General features: G+C 37.7%; 1 protein-coding gene across 1 annotated transcript; it reads right to left on the bottom strand.

The window, feature by feature from the left end:
• Positions 1–7,941: 7,941 nt before the first annotated feature.
• Positions 7,942–13,816, bottom strand: LOC116216183 (short transient receptor potential channel 7-like). The gene is made up of 2 exons (XM_031555658.1): positions 13,752–13,816; positions 7,942–8,874 (listed from the first exon to the last, which is right to left on the bottom strand). Exons 1-2 carry the CDS (start codon positions 13,814–13,816, stop codon positions 7,977–7,979), a joined length of 963 nt encoding a protein of 320 aa, XP_031411518.1. The 3' UTR covers positions 7,942–7,976.
• Positions 13,817–15,173: the final 1,357 nt, after the last annotated feature.

Below are 15,173 nucleotides of genomic sequence, written 5' to 3'. Positions count from 1 at the left end.
ATGCCGGCAGACAACACGGGCTGCTCCTCTACGGAGACAGCAGGGACACAGCTGAGGCACAAATGAGAATCCCTCAGCAGCCAGGACTGGAGAGACAAAGATACACTGCTGTGGGATAGCCCAGGCCATTGGTAAAGTTTGTGGCAGAGCATGAATCCTACTGACCAAAACAACAGCTGATGGATTAGATTTCTCTGATGGATCTCTTCATCTGAGATGCAACAGATTGTTTCTCATTTATACAAAGTGAGGAACCTATAAGCAGCGCTCAGTGATCAGACCCACTGGTTTCACTGTACATAGTTCTTTTAAGAGGGAGGATGAAATCATGGTTTCAGCAAATCCCAAGAGGATATGACGGCCAAAGGAGCCATGATTTTACCAAGTACTGGAGTTTTTCTTCCACAATAAACCTATTACAAAATACAAAATTAATAATGTTGTGGAAGGCTGAAGTCTTTATAAGTAATTAAATTTTGAAATTATTTCTGAATTATTTGTTGCCTGATGTCAAAACACCTCACATTCCTCATCAACCCATCACAAGATGTATCATGCTTCACATTGACTACAAAAAATTCAGACATGGTCTGAATGTGAGACTCTCATATTCATTACCAAAAATTTTAGTTTTATAAAGAATAAAAAGGAGATTATTCATCTCTAAAGCCCTTTCTTCTTTTATATTAAAACACACAAAATTGCACTGTATAAGGTATTTTGCATTCAAATATATTTCAAGAAAATAATGGCTCAATAGAATTAGCACAGGACTACATATTTCCTCCAAACGGGTTTTTTTGAAGGGGACAAAATGAAAATATTCAGGTTTCTTACACTGACACATCTCTGGTTAGACCTGTTGAATCTTTTTTCCCATCCATTCTTTCAGTATTCCCAAGGGCTTGTTCCTCTACAAAGATCAGAACATTTCCCTGCAGAAAGTATTCCACTGACTTTTAAAGATTTCTCTTTCTTTTTCATGAACATCAGCCGGCAGATTTAGCAATAATGTCACTCAATCACCCAAAAAGTAGGCTAAATGATCTCGTAAGCAGTGACCAGGATCCAATTTTCTGCAGTTGCACAGTGAGTTGTGCTGTCACTAGAGTTACAGCTTTCATGAATAATGGTCTTACTTTTTCCAGCTGCAGATGTGGGTTGTAGGTGGCTGAGTTATACCCTTCACAGTGAATCAGAGCATCTACTACTCTGCTTTACAGTGAATAGATACAGACAGATGCTAACATACCTTCATGTTCACACATACAGATATATTTTTGAAGACGGTTCCAGGCACCAAAGCTTTGGCACTGACCAAACCCATTCTGAAAAGCTTTGGAGATTTTCTTCTCATGCAACGTTTTAAAACTATTTTGCTTGGGCAGTGTGCCAGAAAGAAAATGATTTAATCACAGAACAGGCATAGAGAAAGCACTCACAAGAACAGCTCCCCAAATACAGAGCATACTTCTTAATTTATACAAATCTAAATGGAACCATAGAAGAGAATTTTACTTAAAAAAAAAAAGGCAGAAGGATTCTTTATATACATTAATATATTTCAATTGTTCCTGCTATAAACCAATGCAAAATGTGGCTAATCAGTTTAGCTCTCAAGAAGAATCCAATTTACAATCTAATATTTATGGATTTGTGGTTGAAAAAGAACAGCACAGCAAATGAGTTCCTCACGTGCAGAGTCCCAGTCTGTGAGCAAAACACAAATTTCACTGTGAGGCTTAAATGTATTTTCCTTCTCCCAGGCTATTTCCACCGTCACACCTTATTTGCTCTCTTATTTTAATATTTAATTTCATCCAATAAATTAAAATTTTAATAATAGGAGCTTGTTTTCCTGCTTGATTCCTTCCTGTACCGTGAGCTGGGTAATTGGTTGTACCTGCTTATGTATTTGAAAAGTGGGGAGAATTTTAAAAAAGAAGCATATGTTTTAAGTGCACAGTTTTCAAGGCAGTGTAGATAAAAGGTTTTTAGGTAAGAGTGAAAAGAAAAGGAAGACAGTTCTTTTCTTAAGCTAAAAATACCAAACCACATCCTTGACCCCATCTCTAAGAACAAATAATGTTCTCATTAAAGATTGACCTGGAAATGTTCATATCCATCCCCCCACTCAAAACAAAAAGAGTTATAAGTTACTATTGTACCTTTACAAATAGCAGCTTTCATCACAAAAACAACTCTTTTGCCTTGTGCACTGAAGGTACATTTATCATTGTTTGGTTTTCATCTTTTTTTGCAGAGGTTATGCTTATTTGGGTAAAAGATTCACAACTTGAGCTCATCCTTTTGACACTGTGTACCAAGATGGCCTGAAAGGCAGCAAGGATTTCCCATTGAGGAGCCAAAGATATTGATGTAGCATAGAGCCAATAGGAGAAACAGAAGATGAGCTAATTAGAACCCAGATTACTCAGTAAGAAGCATCAGAAAGGGGTTTTCTGCCCAACCACATCAAAGGGCAGAGTCATCAAGCATTAATTTGAGATAAAGCTGAATAAACTGCTGGCCTGCTCTCTCAATTGGGAATTTAGCAATGAGACACAAGAGACAGCAGAGGAAAGGGATGCAATGAGAGGTGGTTTTCACTCCCAAGCAGCACTTTTTGGAGCAGTTGGCAGAGAACTCACAGAAGGAGAAATAGCAGGTCCTTTGCAGCTGTGCACAGACGTGGTGCAAAAAAAGACATCAGTTGGAAATAGTTGAAAATAATTTTTGGAAATTAATATTTTCAAAAGATTTTATGATGGTGGTGCTTGATTTTCAAAATAGGAGCTGAGTAAGACCAATGGTATTTGTGAAGGAGAAAATAAAAGCAGCAGTAAAAAGGAGTGAGTATATTCACTTAATGGAGACTTTAGAAGTTCCCTCTGTCTTCTCTTCCCAAAACTCAGCAAAGTGAAACAGCAAAGATAAGAAGGCTGCATATGTGAAAATGTGTCTTTTGTAAAAGAACAAATACTCTCTGGATGAAAGAAAAAGAAAAAAAACAAAATAGCTGGAAAATTAAACAAAAAATTGGAAGATCAGATAAAAATACTAAGGCATCAGTAAGCATCTTGCTGAAATAATAAGTATCACTAATAAAAGGCGTCAGAAGGAAGATGCATGCCAGAGAGAATATCGAAGCAAGGGATTATGGAGGAATAAAAGGATCACTCACGGAAGAGTTGGTCAGAGTAGAAAAAAGTTATTGATTTACAAGAGTGTTCATGAAGTTAATTAGGAAGATTCCCACAGAATGTCTTTATTTTCATGGGAATGAAAATAAACTTAGGGAATGCCTCCAGGCAGTCCTGAGAGCAAAAATGCCAAAGAGATTCTTCTGTTTGGACAGAACTGCAGCTTTTTAGCAAGATATAATCAGATACACCAGTGCATATTGTCTTGCAGCAGCAGTACTATCACTCAGTGTAGGGTCTGGTTCAAATTCCACGTTAGCAGGGATAAAGCAAGAAATGCATAGGAATTTTACAAGGTTATTTTTCTTACAGTGTTTTGCTCAAGCACATTCTATTAACGATCTAGGTAGAAAAAAGTAGTACTGAGTTACAGGAGCAAAAGTTTCATTGCAGGAATGCCAGATCATCCCTAACTGATACATGCCATTAAGTCTCCTGGGATGTTTTGCCATTCTTTTTGGTTCCCTGAGGGTTCATGGCTTTGAGTCTCAGCTGTCTCACATTACTGTAGCCCCACTGAAATGACAAGCAGTTCCTAGCAGGCATATCTCTGTAGGCAGCTACACACTTGACTTGCTGCCACACAAGCCATTGCTCCCCATAAATAGGGCAGCAGCCAGGCACAGCCCATCAACCAGCTGAGCCTGGATGTGCCACATACACACACAGACAGGATAAGGTCACTTTTGGATCTTGAAATCTTTTAGAAAAGCACTGCAGTCAATCAAAGAGCTTCAGCAAGAGATATAGCAGCTAGAAACGAAACATGTGCTATAGTAAATGAACAGAGAGTGCTGGTAGGATTGATAAACAAAGAGCACACACCATATGTCTTCCAGGTGGTGGTTTTGATCACACCTTCAGTAATATTTTAGTCAACAGGATCTGAGAACTTATTTACCGCATACAATTCATGAAATTTTCCACAGCCTCCTTCGTGATTCTGTAATTTAATTTGTCTGGATTGCTAAATGGAATGAATTGGCTGATTGTCTTCACCACTCAAAGCATGTTGTGTATTTTGGAGCATGCCAGGCTGCAAAACAAACCTGGGTGTGGGTTGGGATCCCATCAGAAACAGTAGTGCTCCATCACAGCTTGAAAAAAAGAGCAAACAGAGCTACTGCTGTTTCTCTCACTTTGCAGGATGTGAAGTGTTGTAATAAGCCTGATGCTGCCTTTTAGTTGCAAGGTGCAAACATTTCTGCAGACTGTTTGCTAGAAAGCTTATCTCCAAAAGGAGATCAGTGGACACACAAAAATGATTCTATTGACTCTGCTATTAATATCTCAGACGTAGAAGAGTCACCTGGTTGTGAAGAGCCAATACCTGTGAAGAAAGCTGCATCCAGCTTCATGCCAAGGTGACATGAGGAAGATTGATTTCCCTGGACTGGAGAGAAGAGCAGCCTTTACCAGCTGGATTCACAGGCAATGTCATATTTGTGTGGACAAATCCTGCCTATGTTATTCACACTGGAAGCTTACTTGCATGAGCAAAACAAACAGAATTCACTGATCGAAGACAGAAGGATTACTTGCTTTATGACTCATGCTCAAGGTCTGCCAACTTTGAAAGAAATGGGAGTGTACATAGATCTTTCAGTTTGAGTAAAAGCACAGCCTTCCCCTGGAGCTTCAGATACTTAACACTTCCTTTTATAGCCAGCTGTGTTTAACACTCAGCTCTACTTAGAAGCTGTAAAGTATCTTAGCACAATACGAGATGTATGCAATATGTACAAAGACTGGGAGGTATTCTGAAATTTCAAGAATCCACATTGGGTGACTTTCCTGCCTGCTTTGTTTTTAGGCTAACTGCCAGGTCATTTAATGCACTCTAATTGCGAGTATTCTCAGCAGAAACAACCAGTACAATAATTTTTGGGAGAGGACGATATTCTGATTGAATTACATATTTTTGGACTCACGGAATACGTCCCTGAAAGCAGTTTGTTTTCTCATGCTTATAAGGAAGCTTTTTAGTTTTTTGTTTGTTCGTTTGTTTGTTTGTTTTTGAGGGAGGACTTTGACATTAGAGAATTTAAAGTTAAAAAATTAAATCATTTCTAGATAAATGTAACTTTTTTTTTCCCCTTATAAATAAGCCTTGCAAAAATCAGATTTGCTTGAAATAATGGCTTATTCGAGAGTATGCATTTACTATAGATAGCTGGACAGATTGTCATCTTCTGCAGTTTCGTCTCAGCTTGACTGGAAAAGCACTGATTTAACCAATAGTCAATCTGCTCCAATAAAACCAATGGCATTGATCGACTCTGTCAGTTTCCACCTTTCTTCCAGTTCTGAGTCTCCACTGTTTCTGCTCCTTTCAACATGGGGGAATTTACATTGTAAATGGCTGCCTTGATCTTCCTTCTGAGCCCAAATCAACACATCAAGAAAGGAGTTCAATAGGGCAGTATATCCACCCAGATTGATAACCAGAACATCTACTCTCAATACTAAAGACCTATTGATCAGTCAGCAGAATTGCTGCCAAAGGTCAGCAGTGAGATTGTATCATATGTCCAGGCTTCCATTTTAACCTCAATAATACTCCTATGAATGGTGCATTAGAGATTGAGGGCAGCAAGCAGCAGGTGAGAGGCTCTGCATTTATATTTTAATTATCTCATGCTAAGAGTTTCTTCAGAGGTAGGTGATCTAGCCCTTAATTACTATTTCTTCACCTACATTATTACAATCTTACTTGTGTCCTTCAGTTTCAAGGACTTTTTGTTCCTCTTGAAAACTGTATTGTTAAGACTGCACATAATTACCTAATTCAAAATAATTCCAAGTGATAATTCTATACAGTTGTGGAGCACTGATGGTAACTACAGAACCTCAGCAATACAAAGTATGAAGTTGTGGAAAATATTATTTTAAGATGCACACAAAAGAAGACCTCTGGAGCTTGTTTGATTTCATATATTCTTCCTAATTTATGGACTTCTTAAATACATCTCCAGTGAATGCATTCTTTTCTAGAAATAAATTCTCAAAATGTCATGTTCTGTGAAAAAAGCCTCTGCTGTATTCTGTGCCACATTGATTATGTTAATAAGAATAAATATTTCTGAATACATACATAAATTTGATTTTCATCTACAGCAAAGTACATCATAATCTTGAGATATTCATTATTTCTAGAAATGGCAATATATTAAAAGAATATTAAAAATATGAAGTAAACTACTGGGTCAGATTAACTTCAGAGGTACCTGATTAATATACACGTGTTTTGCACAGAACCTTCTCACTGGGCAGCAAAATTGAAAAACATTCCTGAAAATACAATAAACTGGTGAACCTTGTCTAGTCATTTTCCTGTCTTGATTTATTCACATCCATTTGTCAGCCTGGGGAGATGGAGGCTAACCATCACGAGACTATTCAGCATTCCATCTCGTTTGCTCCTGGAGGATTCATGTACCTGCCAATGCCAGTCTAGACTACGCTGGCGGCTCTATGAACAAAAGGAGGGATTCTGGTAGATTTGCATTTCTTCAGCAAGACTCTTATCAGAGCTGACAGGCACGCAATACTGAGACTGCTCATGCTCTGCACAAGAAGATAGTCCTCAACTGAGAAGAAAAAGGAACGTTAATGAGATATTAATGTCGTTAACAATTTGGGTGAACCCACATGGTTTCACACCAAAGTAACCCTCGCTTAAGCAGCTCTCAGAAAACTCAGTGAGAGTTCTTCTAGGACAGATTAAAAAAAACAAAACAACTCTCTTATAAACTGTTGTGTTCTTCCAATTCTGATTCATTAGGGGGAAAAAAAGGACTTTGTAAGATTTTGCCCTAATTTTATTGCCTAAAAGGTCCATGGTTTTTGTATTTTTCCGCTTGTTATAGACTTACTACACTGTTTCAAAGGTAACAGCTTGAGAGAATGTTCTTGTCAGATTTAGATTAGCAATCATGTAGCTATACGTCATGAAATGGATGCTTTAACACTTGAATAGTTTTCTAAATTAAAAATAATGGATTTCTGGCTGGCGTTCTACCCCAGTTTACTCACAATATATGCTTTATTACCCCAGTGTCATTGATCGTGATTGTAGCTGCACAATAGTTGTTAAGTCAGAAAACAGCTTCAAGTTGATGACTGAACCAGTGAAAATGAGTTTTCTCATGACTAATTTATTTTATAAAGGGAGACAATGCTATTTATGAGATGTAAATGACTTAGAGAAATAATGCAAATGACATTGGACATTTACAAACTCATTATGATAATGCAAATGTTGAATAACTTGTCAGAGAGTTCTGCAAGTTCCACTGTTGTTTGGCATGGTAATTGACTTCATAACAATTTCTTTATAATTTATCCCCCCCTTTTTAATGAAGTTCATCATACAGAGATGGAATACTCAACCATTAAGATGAAATGCAATTTTAATTACTTTGCAGAAAACCGAAAGTGCTTAATTTATACCTTTTATCATTGGAACAGAACTAGATGTTCTGGATTCTCAATCAATTACACCAGATTCTAGAGCTCTGCCTCTAAAAATACATTGCCTACTTAAAAAGACTTACCTTTCTTACAGGAGCTGAGTCTTCATTTTTGGAATAAAATAATTTAAGTTTTATTCCTGCTTCAAACGAAAGATTCTAAGCAATCATAGAGTACAATATAAAAATTCCCAGTAAGGACAGCACTGATGCAATATGCAATATTCAGTTCCAAATACTTATTAGCTGCAGAATGCCTAGTGATCTGGATCTGTGTGTTGTGAACACATATAGACATTTTCTATACTTTCTGTTTCCTCCCCCCAAGAGTGCAAGACACAACTTGATCAAATGTGTGAAATACACACTGGAAGTACACTGAACACATCTGACCACGAAAAATGCCATGCAAGTAAGTTACCTTAAATTCAGTTTCAATGTTGGCTAGTCTGGCCAATTCATTGCTTAATTCTAAAGCAGTAAGGACGGGGTCTTCGCTGGAAAGAGACAAGTAAGCAGCACTGGCTAATCCTTTGTAGGCATTCATTCTCGATCGAGAGTGACTAAAGGAGTCTTTCCTCTGCTTCTCAATACATTCATTGCACTTGCAAAAATAGTCATGTGGCCTTTCAATCCGTGCACCTTTTAGAAGTAAGATGTGAACAATTTCATACTCCTGGCAGTGGGCTGCAAGTATGATAGGGGTAATGTCATGGGAAAACCTAGTTCCATCTTCATCGTAGGCGTAAAAATCGTCATCTCTCAGTTCCTGCTCAAGGGGACTGAGTGTGAGACGCTGCCCTTGTGCAAAGGCGGGATGGTTCAGTATTGCTTCCACTATGCGCACGTATCCTTTACTGATGGCTAACAAAAGCGCATCCCCAACTCGAGCTAGATTCTCCTTTTTGAGGAGGAGCTCCGTCACTTCCAAATGCTCATTCCCTACAGCTAACTGTAGGGCATTTTGTCCCATATAATCAACACAATTGAAGTTCAAGGTTTTGGACTCCTCCAGCATTTTTCGCACGACTGGAATGTTGCCATATTCTGCAGAATCAAGAAAGCGTTCCTCCTCTGCAGTCAGGCTAGTGCCTTTCTCATTGAACATGTAGGCTGGGCCCCGGATGGCCTGCCTGCGGCCCTTCTCCCGAAGGGTTGTGTGCCTTCGATGCATGTTTTTATAATTGCTGTTTCTCAACCTGGAAAACAAACAAACAAACAAACAAAAAAAACAACACAAAAGAACATAAGTTACGCTTTTGAAGATTCATAACTCCACGTAACTTGAAGTTGGAAATGCATTGTTATGATCTGATCTTGCTGGCTTTGTATGCTCTGAGCCAGACATTTAAAATAATTTAGGATACCTATGGAATAAAGAATATTTTCTCCTGGATAACAGGCAAGTCTTTTCCTGACCTACAACGTTCTGGATTTCAGCAATAACGCCAAGAACATCCTTAGTTTAAGAACTTAATTTAAAAAACAGTGCAAATACATTATTTTTTCTTGTTTGTTTAGGAACTGTATCCATAACATAGTATTTCTCTAAATTACTCTTAATGAGGTAAGCTAAAGAAGGTTAGCACATCAATAGCTCTTGTGCCAGACCAATAAACTATATTCTATAAACTTAAAAAATATGCATCCAGTTTTGAACACATAATAACATATAATAACAGGAATAAATATGTTGCATTCCGCTAAGTTTCAGCTGGCACAAACAAACCACCTTTTCATTCACTGCTTGTTTCCATGCTACATAATACCATTTTTCTCTTTCTAGACCTAGAGTAGTTTAATGAATGACTGTCTAATTTTCATGTTGAAATACAGTTTGGCAGCTACTCTAAATACAATTACTCAAATCCAGAGACCAATATTGTAAAGCACAGGTATAATTCCTCATTTCAGGATCACTCCTCAGAAGGAAGCTTACTGAGAGCTACGATGCAGATATCTGACTACCAACAGAAAACAAAGGAAGGAACAGATCAGAAGGGGTCATTAGTTTCTCCACTGATTATGTGGCTGAAATGCCTTCATTTGGAGTTGGTTGGATGAAGCCAAACTATTCTATGCCATCTTCTCTGGAACCTCCAAAGAAAATTATGCTGTGTATAACTGGGCTCAGAGGGGAAGTAGCACCCTCTTGTATAAAACCAGCAGAAATCCTAAATCTCCTCATGCTTTTGAAGCATTCACAATTTGCATTCAGTACCATCTTACTGTTGCTCTTTTTACATTTTACTGCAATAGCATTTCAACAAAATCATGGTCCCTCTGTTAGGTTCCAAGCACATGAAGTTAATTTCCACCTTCAAAGAATGCAAAGCATGACTAAGAAGGTAAAAACAAAACCACTTTCACAAATGCCATTTGCACTCAATCCAATTGCAAGTCCTAAATCACTTGGGTAAAATTTTCAGGAGCATGTAAGCTGCAGCAGGCAGATGTAAGAAATAAGCAGGTGTTAACGCTCAGTGGGTGGCAAAGGTTCATCTTTCCACACCCCATCTGTTCTCCAAGTCAGTTTTGACCTTCACTCAATGAAAAGTTCATGTGTTGCTCTGAAAAATTACTAATGGAGTTTGAAAGTACTGTCATGAGTGACAAGAGGGAAAGGAGCCAGGAGACACATTGCCTTCAGTATTATGTTCTTCAGGAGAAGAAAAGAATAAGGGAAGTAAGACAAAAAATAGAATAGTAGAGGATATAATTGTAATAGCTGTTTCATGCAAGAGAAATTCCACTGGCCTCTTCTGATCTTCAAAAAGCATTTATTTTTATGTTCTAAAAATGCTGTATGATAAAATAACTGGCAAACGTACATTTGTTGTTATATTTAATGGTTAGCATTGGAAGCATCCAAGCAATTTGGAGCAATTCCAGCAGTGAGAAACATATTAGATATTCTGCTCAGTGTCCAATACATTCTTGATATATACATATACATACGCACACACATACATATAAATGTTTATATAGCTTTTTTTCTCCTGACAGGTGAGGCACAAAACCCCCACAAAACTACAGTAATACTACCACTGGACAACTGAAAATTTTGCCTGAAAAAGGAGGTTAGAGTTTAGCCTAGAGCTAATTCACACCAGTCTGTTGTATACGTAATAACATGCCAAAAAAAGGACCTTCATTTCATTTCCTTCAAGTCAGAGACTATACTGGTTTCATACAGTTTCTAGCAACAGAAATTATATAGAAAAAGATGAAACAGAAAAGAATACAAGATCAAAAAAAATAAGAATAATATACAACCTTGTACTTATAATACATGTTCAACAGGGTTGTCCCTGCAGCTCAGAGTTAATCTCCACTGCCTAGAGGAAGGGGAAAAAGCACCATAATTCAGAGGGCTTCACCTCAGATGAATTATGACCTCTAGTCATAGGGCATGAGCACAGAAGATCAATATCTCTGCCACTGCACTTTATAGAGAGCAGGAGATGAATAAAAAATTATACTTTTAACTTTGAATGATTTCATGAGGAATGCTCAGCTATCAACTCCTGTTCTGAAAAGAAAGTTGTAATTATGTTTGACACGATCACTGAATCGTGATAGAGAAGTGGCAGTGTGAAGAGTAATTTATGCATCATCAAAGCATCTTGGAAACCCAACCCTTCTATAAAGTCATGACTGTACTCAGCACATTTTTCTATTCTGCTTTTCAGTCATGTGCAGGCAGTTTCAGAACTAATCATATTTACAGAGTGTGTGTAATGTCTTACCTAAAAAAAAAAAAACTAAAAAGCAATTGTAAATTGATTGCATTTATCTTACCATTTCTGTATAAAGGGGTATTGAAATGTCTCCGTATTTGTGCATTTTACTGAGACAGTTAGTGATCAAGCTCATCAAGCACTGCAATTAAATATTGTATTTTTTTCTAGGAAAGAATGCCAGTGTATGCAGTGTTTTAGAGATAAAGTGTTCTGGGAAACAGAAATGGGCCCATGTACTGCTTGCAGCAATGTACATCCAGCTTTATACAGCTGAGGGAGCCATAAGATGTCTGGACTCCTGTGGTGAGTAGAGAAGAAAAACCATTTCTGTACTGATGTAGCTTTTAACAAATCATCTTCTGGGAATATCCCAGCTCCTAATTAAAGTGGCTTAGTGTAGGTCCTTGCAGCTTGCACTGAAGTTACTAGGAGCTGAGACACTCAACGCCTCACATGGGAACATGGCATAACATGGCTTGTTCTAGAGAGGTGTCACTGAAAACACTGTTGAAGATGAAGATCTTCCTTTCACAACCAAATTCCCTTAACTGGTTAAGTGCCAGATGTGTGGGACAAGGGAAAGAGAGAAGAAACTGGGCTGCTTCATTTTGAGCATATCCTAGCAAAGGGGTTGTCTTCTTGACCCTCCCTTTCGCAGTGCTCCCATTTACACCATGCAGGGTCTTCTGCCAACTCTTTTGTCCCGTACAGTATGTTCCTGTATAGTGAAAGCAACTGTGAAGCAGCCAGACTACCACCTAGAGCTCAGGCTTGGAGAAAAATTTCAAAGGTACTTTGAAAGAGAATTTTGAAAGTACATGGGACAGGTTGAATGGTATCTACTTGAGTAGATACACTTGAAGCTTGAATAGGTGTTGAAATCAATGGGTATTTTTGTTTGAGGTAAGTCTGGAAATCTCAGGTGATGTCAGCCTTTACCTGACTAAAAGCCTAAATGTTGAGCAGGGCATTTTTAGGAACTTAAGCACTCTGGTTATTCTTTGGATTTCCTTTTGGTGGAGAGAAGCTGGCAGGAGTCTTCTGTGTACTCTTTCAGCTGCTCTCTTTGTCCTGAAACTTCAACAAAAATCTAGGTTAAATAAACATTACTATGAGCCACACTAAGTAAAACAACCATGAGGGTAGGCATTGATAAGACATTGACTCTACCAGGGTGAAAAGGTTAAAATGGTTTCTGAAAACCATTTTAAAAACGTAACTTTTTAGTTCCTGAGGAGACTCAGAAACTGGCAGTTTGGAAATTCATTCTTATTTTAATTTCTACTTACACCAATATTTTTAAAAAATAATCAGGGCACAAAAAGACTGTAGAATCCCTGAGGGCTCTTTGAAATGGTCACAGATTTTAGGCATCAAATGGACCATTTTTGTGTACTGAACATTCCTTCCACACACACATATAAAACCAAATAGTTTAACGACGCTCCAGAAATATGAACAAAAATTAAGGATATTAAGGTTTATGACAAGAAACAAATAGATATATACAAATTAATCAATTCTAAAGAGTATATTAAATTGCTCTGAGCAAAAATAAGTGTTATATCTTTATGATAAAAAATGATAGCATGTTTTGAAGCAGACCCCAACTTCAGGGGACAACCGCAGACTGAACTCAAACTTCAAATATTTTTATATATGCAACAGGCTGGAGTTTCAAATGCTGCATAGGTGTTTATTACCAGATCTCTCTCAGATCCTCATTTTTTTCCAATATCTTAAATAATCCTCTAAATCTTACCTTAAATTGGGACATTATCCTTTTAATCAAAAGTTTTAAGTGCCATTTTTCATATACTGCTGACTTACTATGCGTACTGATACTGTGCATATCATTTGGTATGGCTGGTTTTGATTAACAACAGATTATGCTTAAGCTTTCTATGCTTTGAAATGCAAAAAACCCTTTTGTTTATTTAGTCTTGAGATAGCTAAAACTATGACAACACTGTTAGCAATGTGGTTCCTGTCCTATATGAAAAGTTACATGTGTATCCAGGAGTAATTAATGGAATATTTTAACTCAGTTCACGCAGTCATGGTGCGGGGTGGGGAGGAAGGTGGTACATGCCCAATAAATACTGAAGAAATTCATTCATTTGCAGAATAGTCCTTCAAAGCAGTTGCAGAAAGAAATGTCCCCTCCTCCACCATTCCCACTGCTCATAGATAAAGGAAAATGATATTTCAAGGTCAATCTCTGAAAAGAGGCCTTGAGGAAATACAGGTGCAAATAGCAAATCCACACTTTCTGAAATCTCTGTGAGAAATGGCATGGTAAGATACATTCAGGTATACAAACCAGGTCTTACATGTCATTAAAGGATGTTGATGAATTATACACACTAACTTCCATAATCTTCTTGTCATAAAGCATGAGGTCTGAGCCCAGTATCCCAAAAACACTGAGAGAGCACTGAATCTTTATTGGCACCTAAACTCTAATATCCTCCCTGAACTCCTCGCTGGTTTAAAGCAGGTAGCTCTGCCCTGTGGTTTGAGAAAAAGGAAATGGAATATGACTTTTACCAGATATTTTTCACACACACACACACACACACACACACACAAAGAAAATAAATAGATAAAAATTAATTGCTTCTTAGCTGTTTCCCCTTCCCATAATTTAAGAATCAGCATGTTCTTTCCCATTCCAAAGAAAACTCATCAACACAAGTCTTTAATGCTAGAAGAGGCTGTGAAATAATCATCTTGATCTTATATTCAATTTACTCTTGCTTTATAACATATTTTCAGGGTTATTTTCCACATTCCTTATTGCTCATAGATAGTATTGAAAATATCTGATTATTGCAAAGCTATTACAGAATCCTTGTGAGATATATCAAAATCAGCTCTACTCTGACGTTGTCTCCAGCTGTTCATTCATTAACATGTTTGGCCACCAGATGAACTGCCATGAAGGGAATCTGTTATTGTAAATAAACAAATATACCTTGCTTGTTGAATTAGGACTAATTCATCCTCTCTGTTGAAGCACTTCAAAAGTGAAGCTGAGATCACACCCAGAACACAACAGAGGAATACCTTCTCATTCATAAATTTTTACTACTGACAGCAATAATGAATTTTTTTTTCTAATTGTGCAAGCAGGGGGCAGTGTAATGCTGGATTTGAAAAAACAGTTCTATTAAAAAAAAAAAAGAAAGAAAGAAAAAAGAAAAAAGAAAAAAGAAAGAAAAAAAGAAAATCTCAGTTCGGAGTGTATTTGTTTTTCCCAATTGCTGCACCCTTTTCACTTGCTCACTTGATATTTGTCACAAGATAAGAAAAAACATGAAAAGACTCCTGACACTCAGACCCAGCAAGCTGAAACAGACATGATACCATGTTAAATTTTAAGATGTGTCATTTTTCCCCTTTTTATTTTGGTCAAACTGTCTCCAAGACAAGCAAACCCTTAAAAAAAATTCACCCAGCTATAGGAGAAGATAACAACCTAGCTCCAAACCATACATCCAGCAACAAGCAGCAAACCCTTACAGGTGCATTAAAACCAAGCAGTTTTCACAAATTCCAAGAGTAGAAAGCCAAACCGATTGCACTCACAGCCACCCACCCATCTCAATGCCAGCCCGGACCCAGGTTCATGGAAGACTGAGCCACACCGAGACATCTCCATTCCCAACAAAACTTCCTAGGGCACAACTACGGACTGGTATTGGAGCCAGACTAAAAGAGAACCGGCTCCGGAAGAAGCAGAACCCGCTGCT

Source organism: Meleagris gallopavo, chromosome 15 (genome assembly GCF_000146605.3).
Source record: "Meleagris gallopavo isolate NT-WF06-2002-E0010 breed Aviagen turkey brand Nicholas breeding stock chromosome 15, Turkey_5.1, whole genome shotgun sequence".
Classification (NCBI taxonomy): domain Eukaryota; kingdom Metazoa; phylum Chordata; class Aves; order Galliformes; family Phasianidae; genus Meleagris; species Meleagris gallopavo.
The sequence above is the reverse complement of the archived record's forward strand: the minus strand, read 5'-3'. Positions and strand labels throughout refer to the sequence as shown.

Bases quoted from the DNA above. Each gene is read 5' to 3' on its own strand.
- LOC116216183 (XM_031555658.1), bottom strand. From the start codon at position 13,816: ATGCTTTATGACAAGAAGATTATGGAAGTTAGTGTGTATAATTCATCA. The intron at 8,875-13,751 runs GTAAGACCTGGT...TTTGTTTTCCAG, and splicing joins TCAACATCCTTTAATGACAT to GTTGAGAAACAGCAATTATA.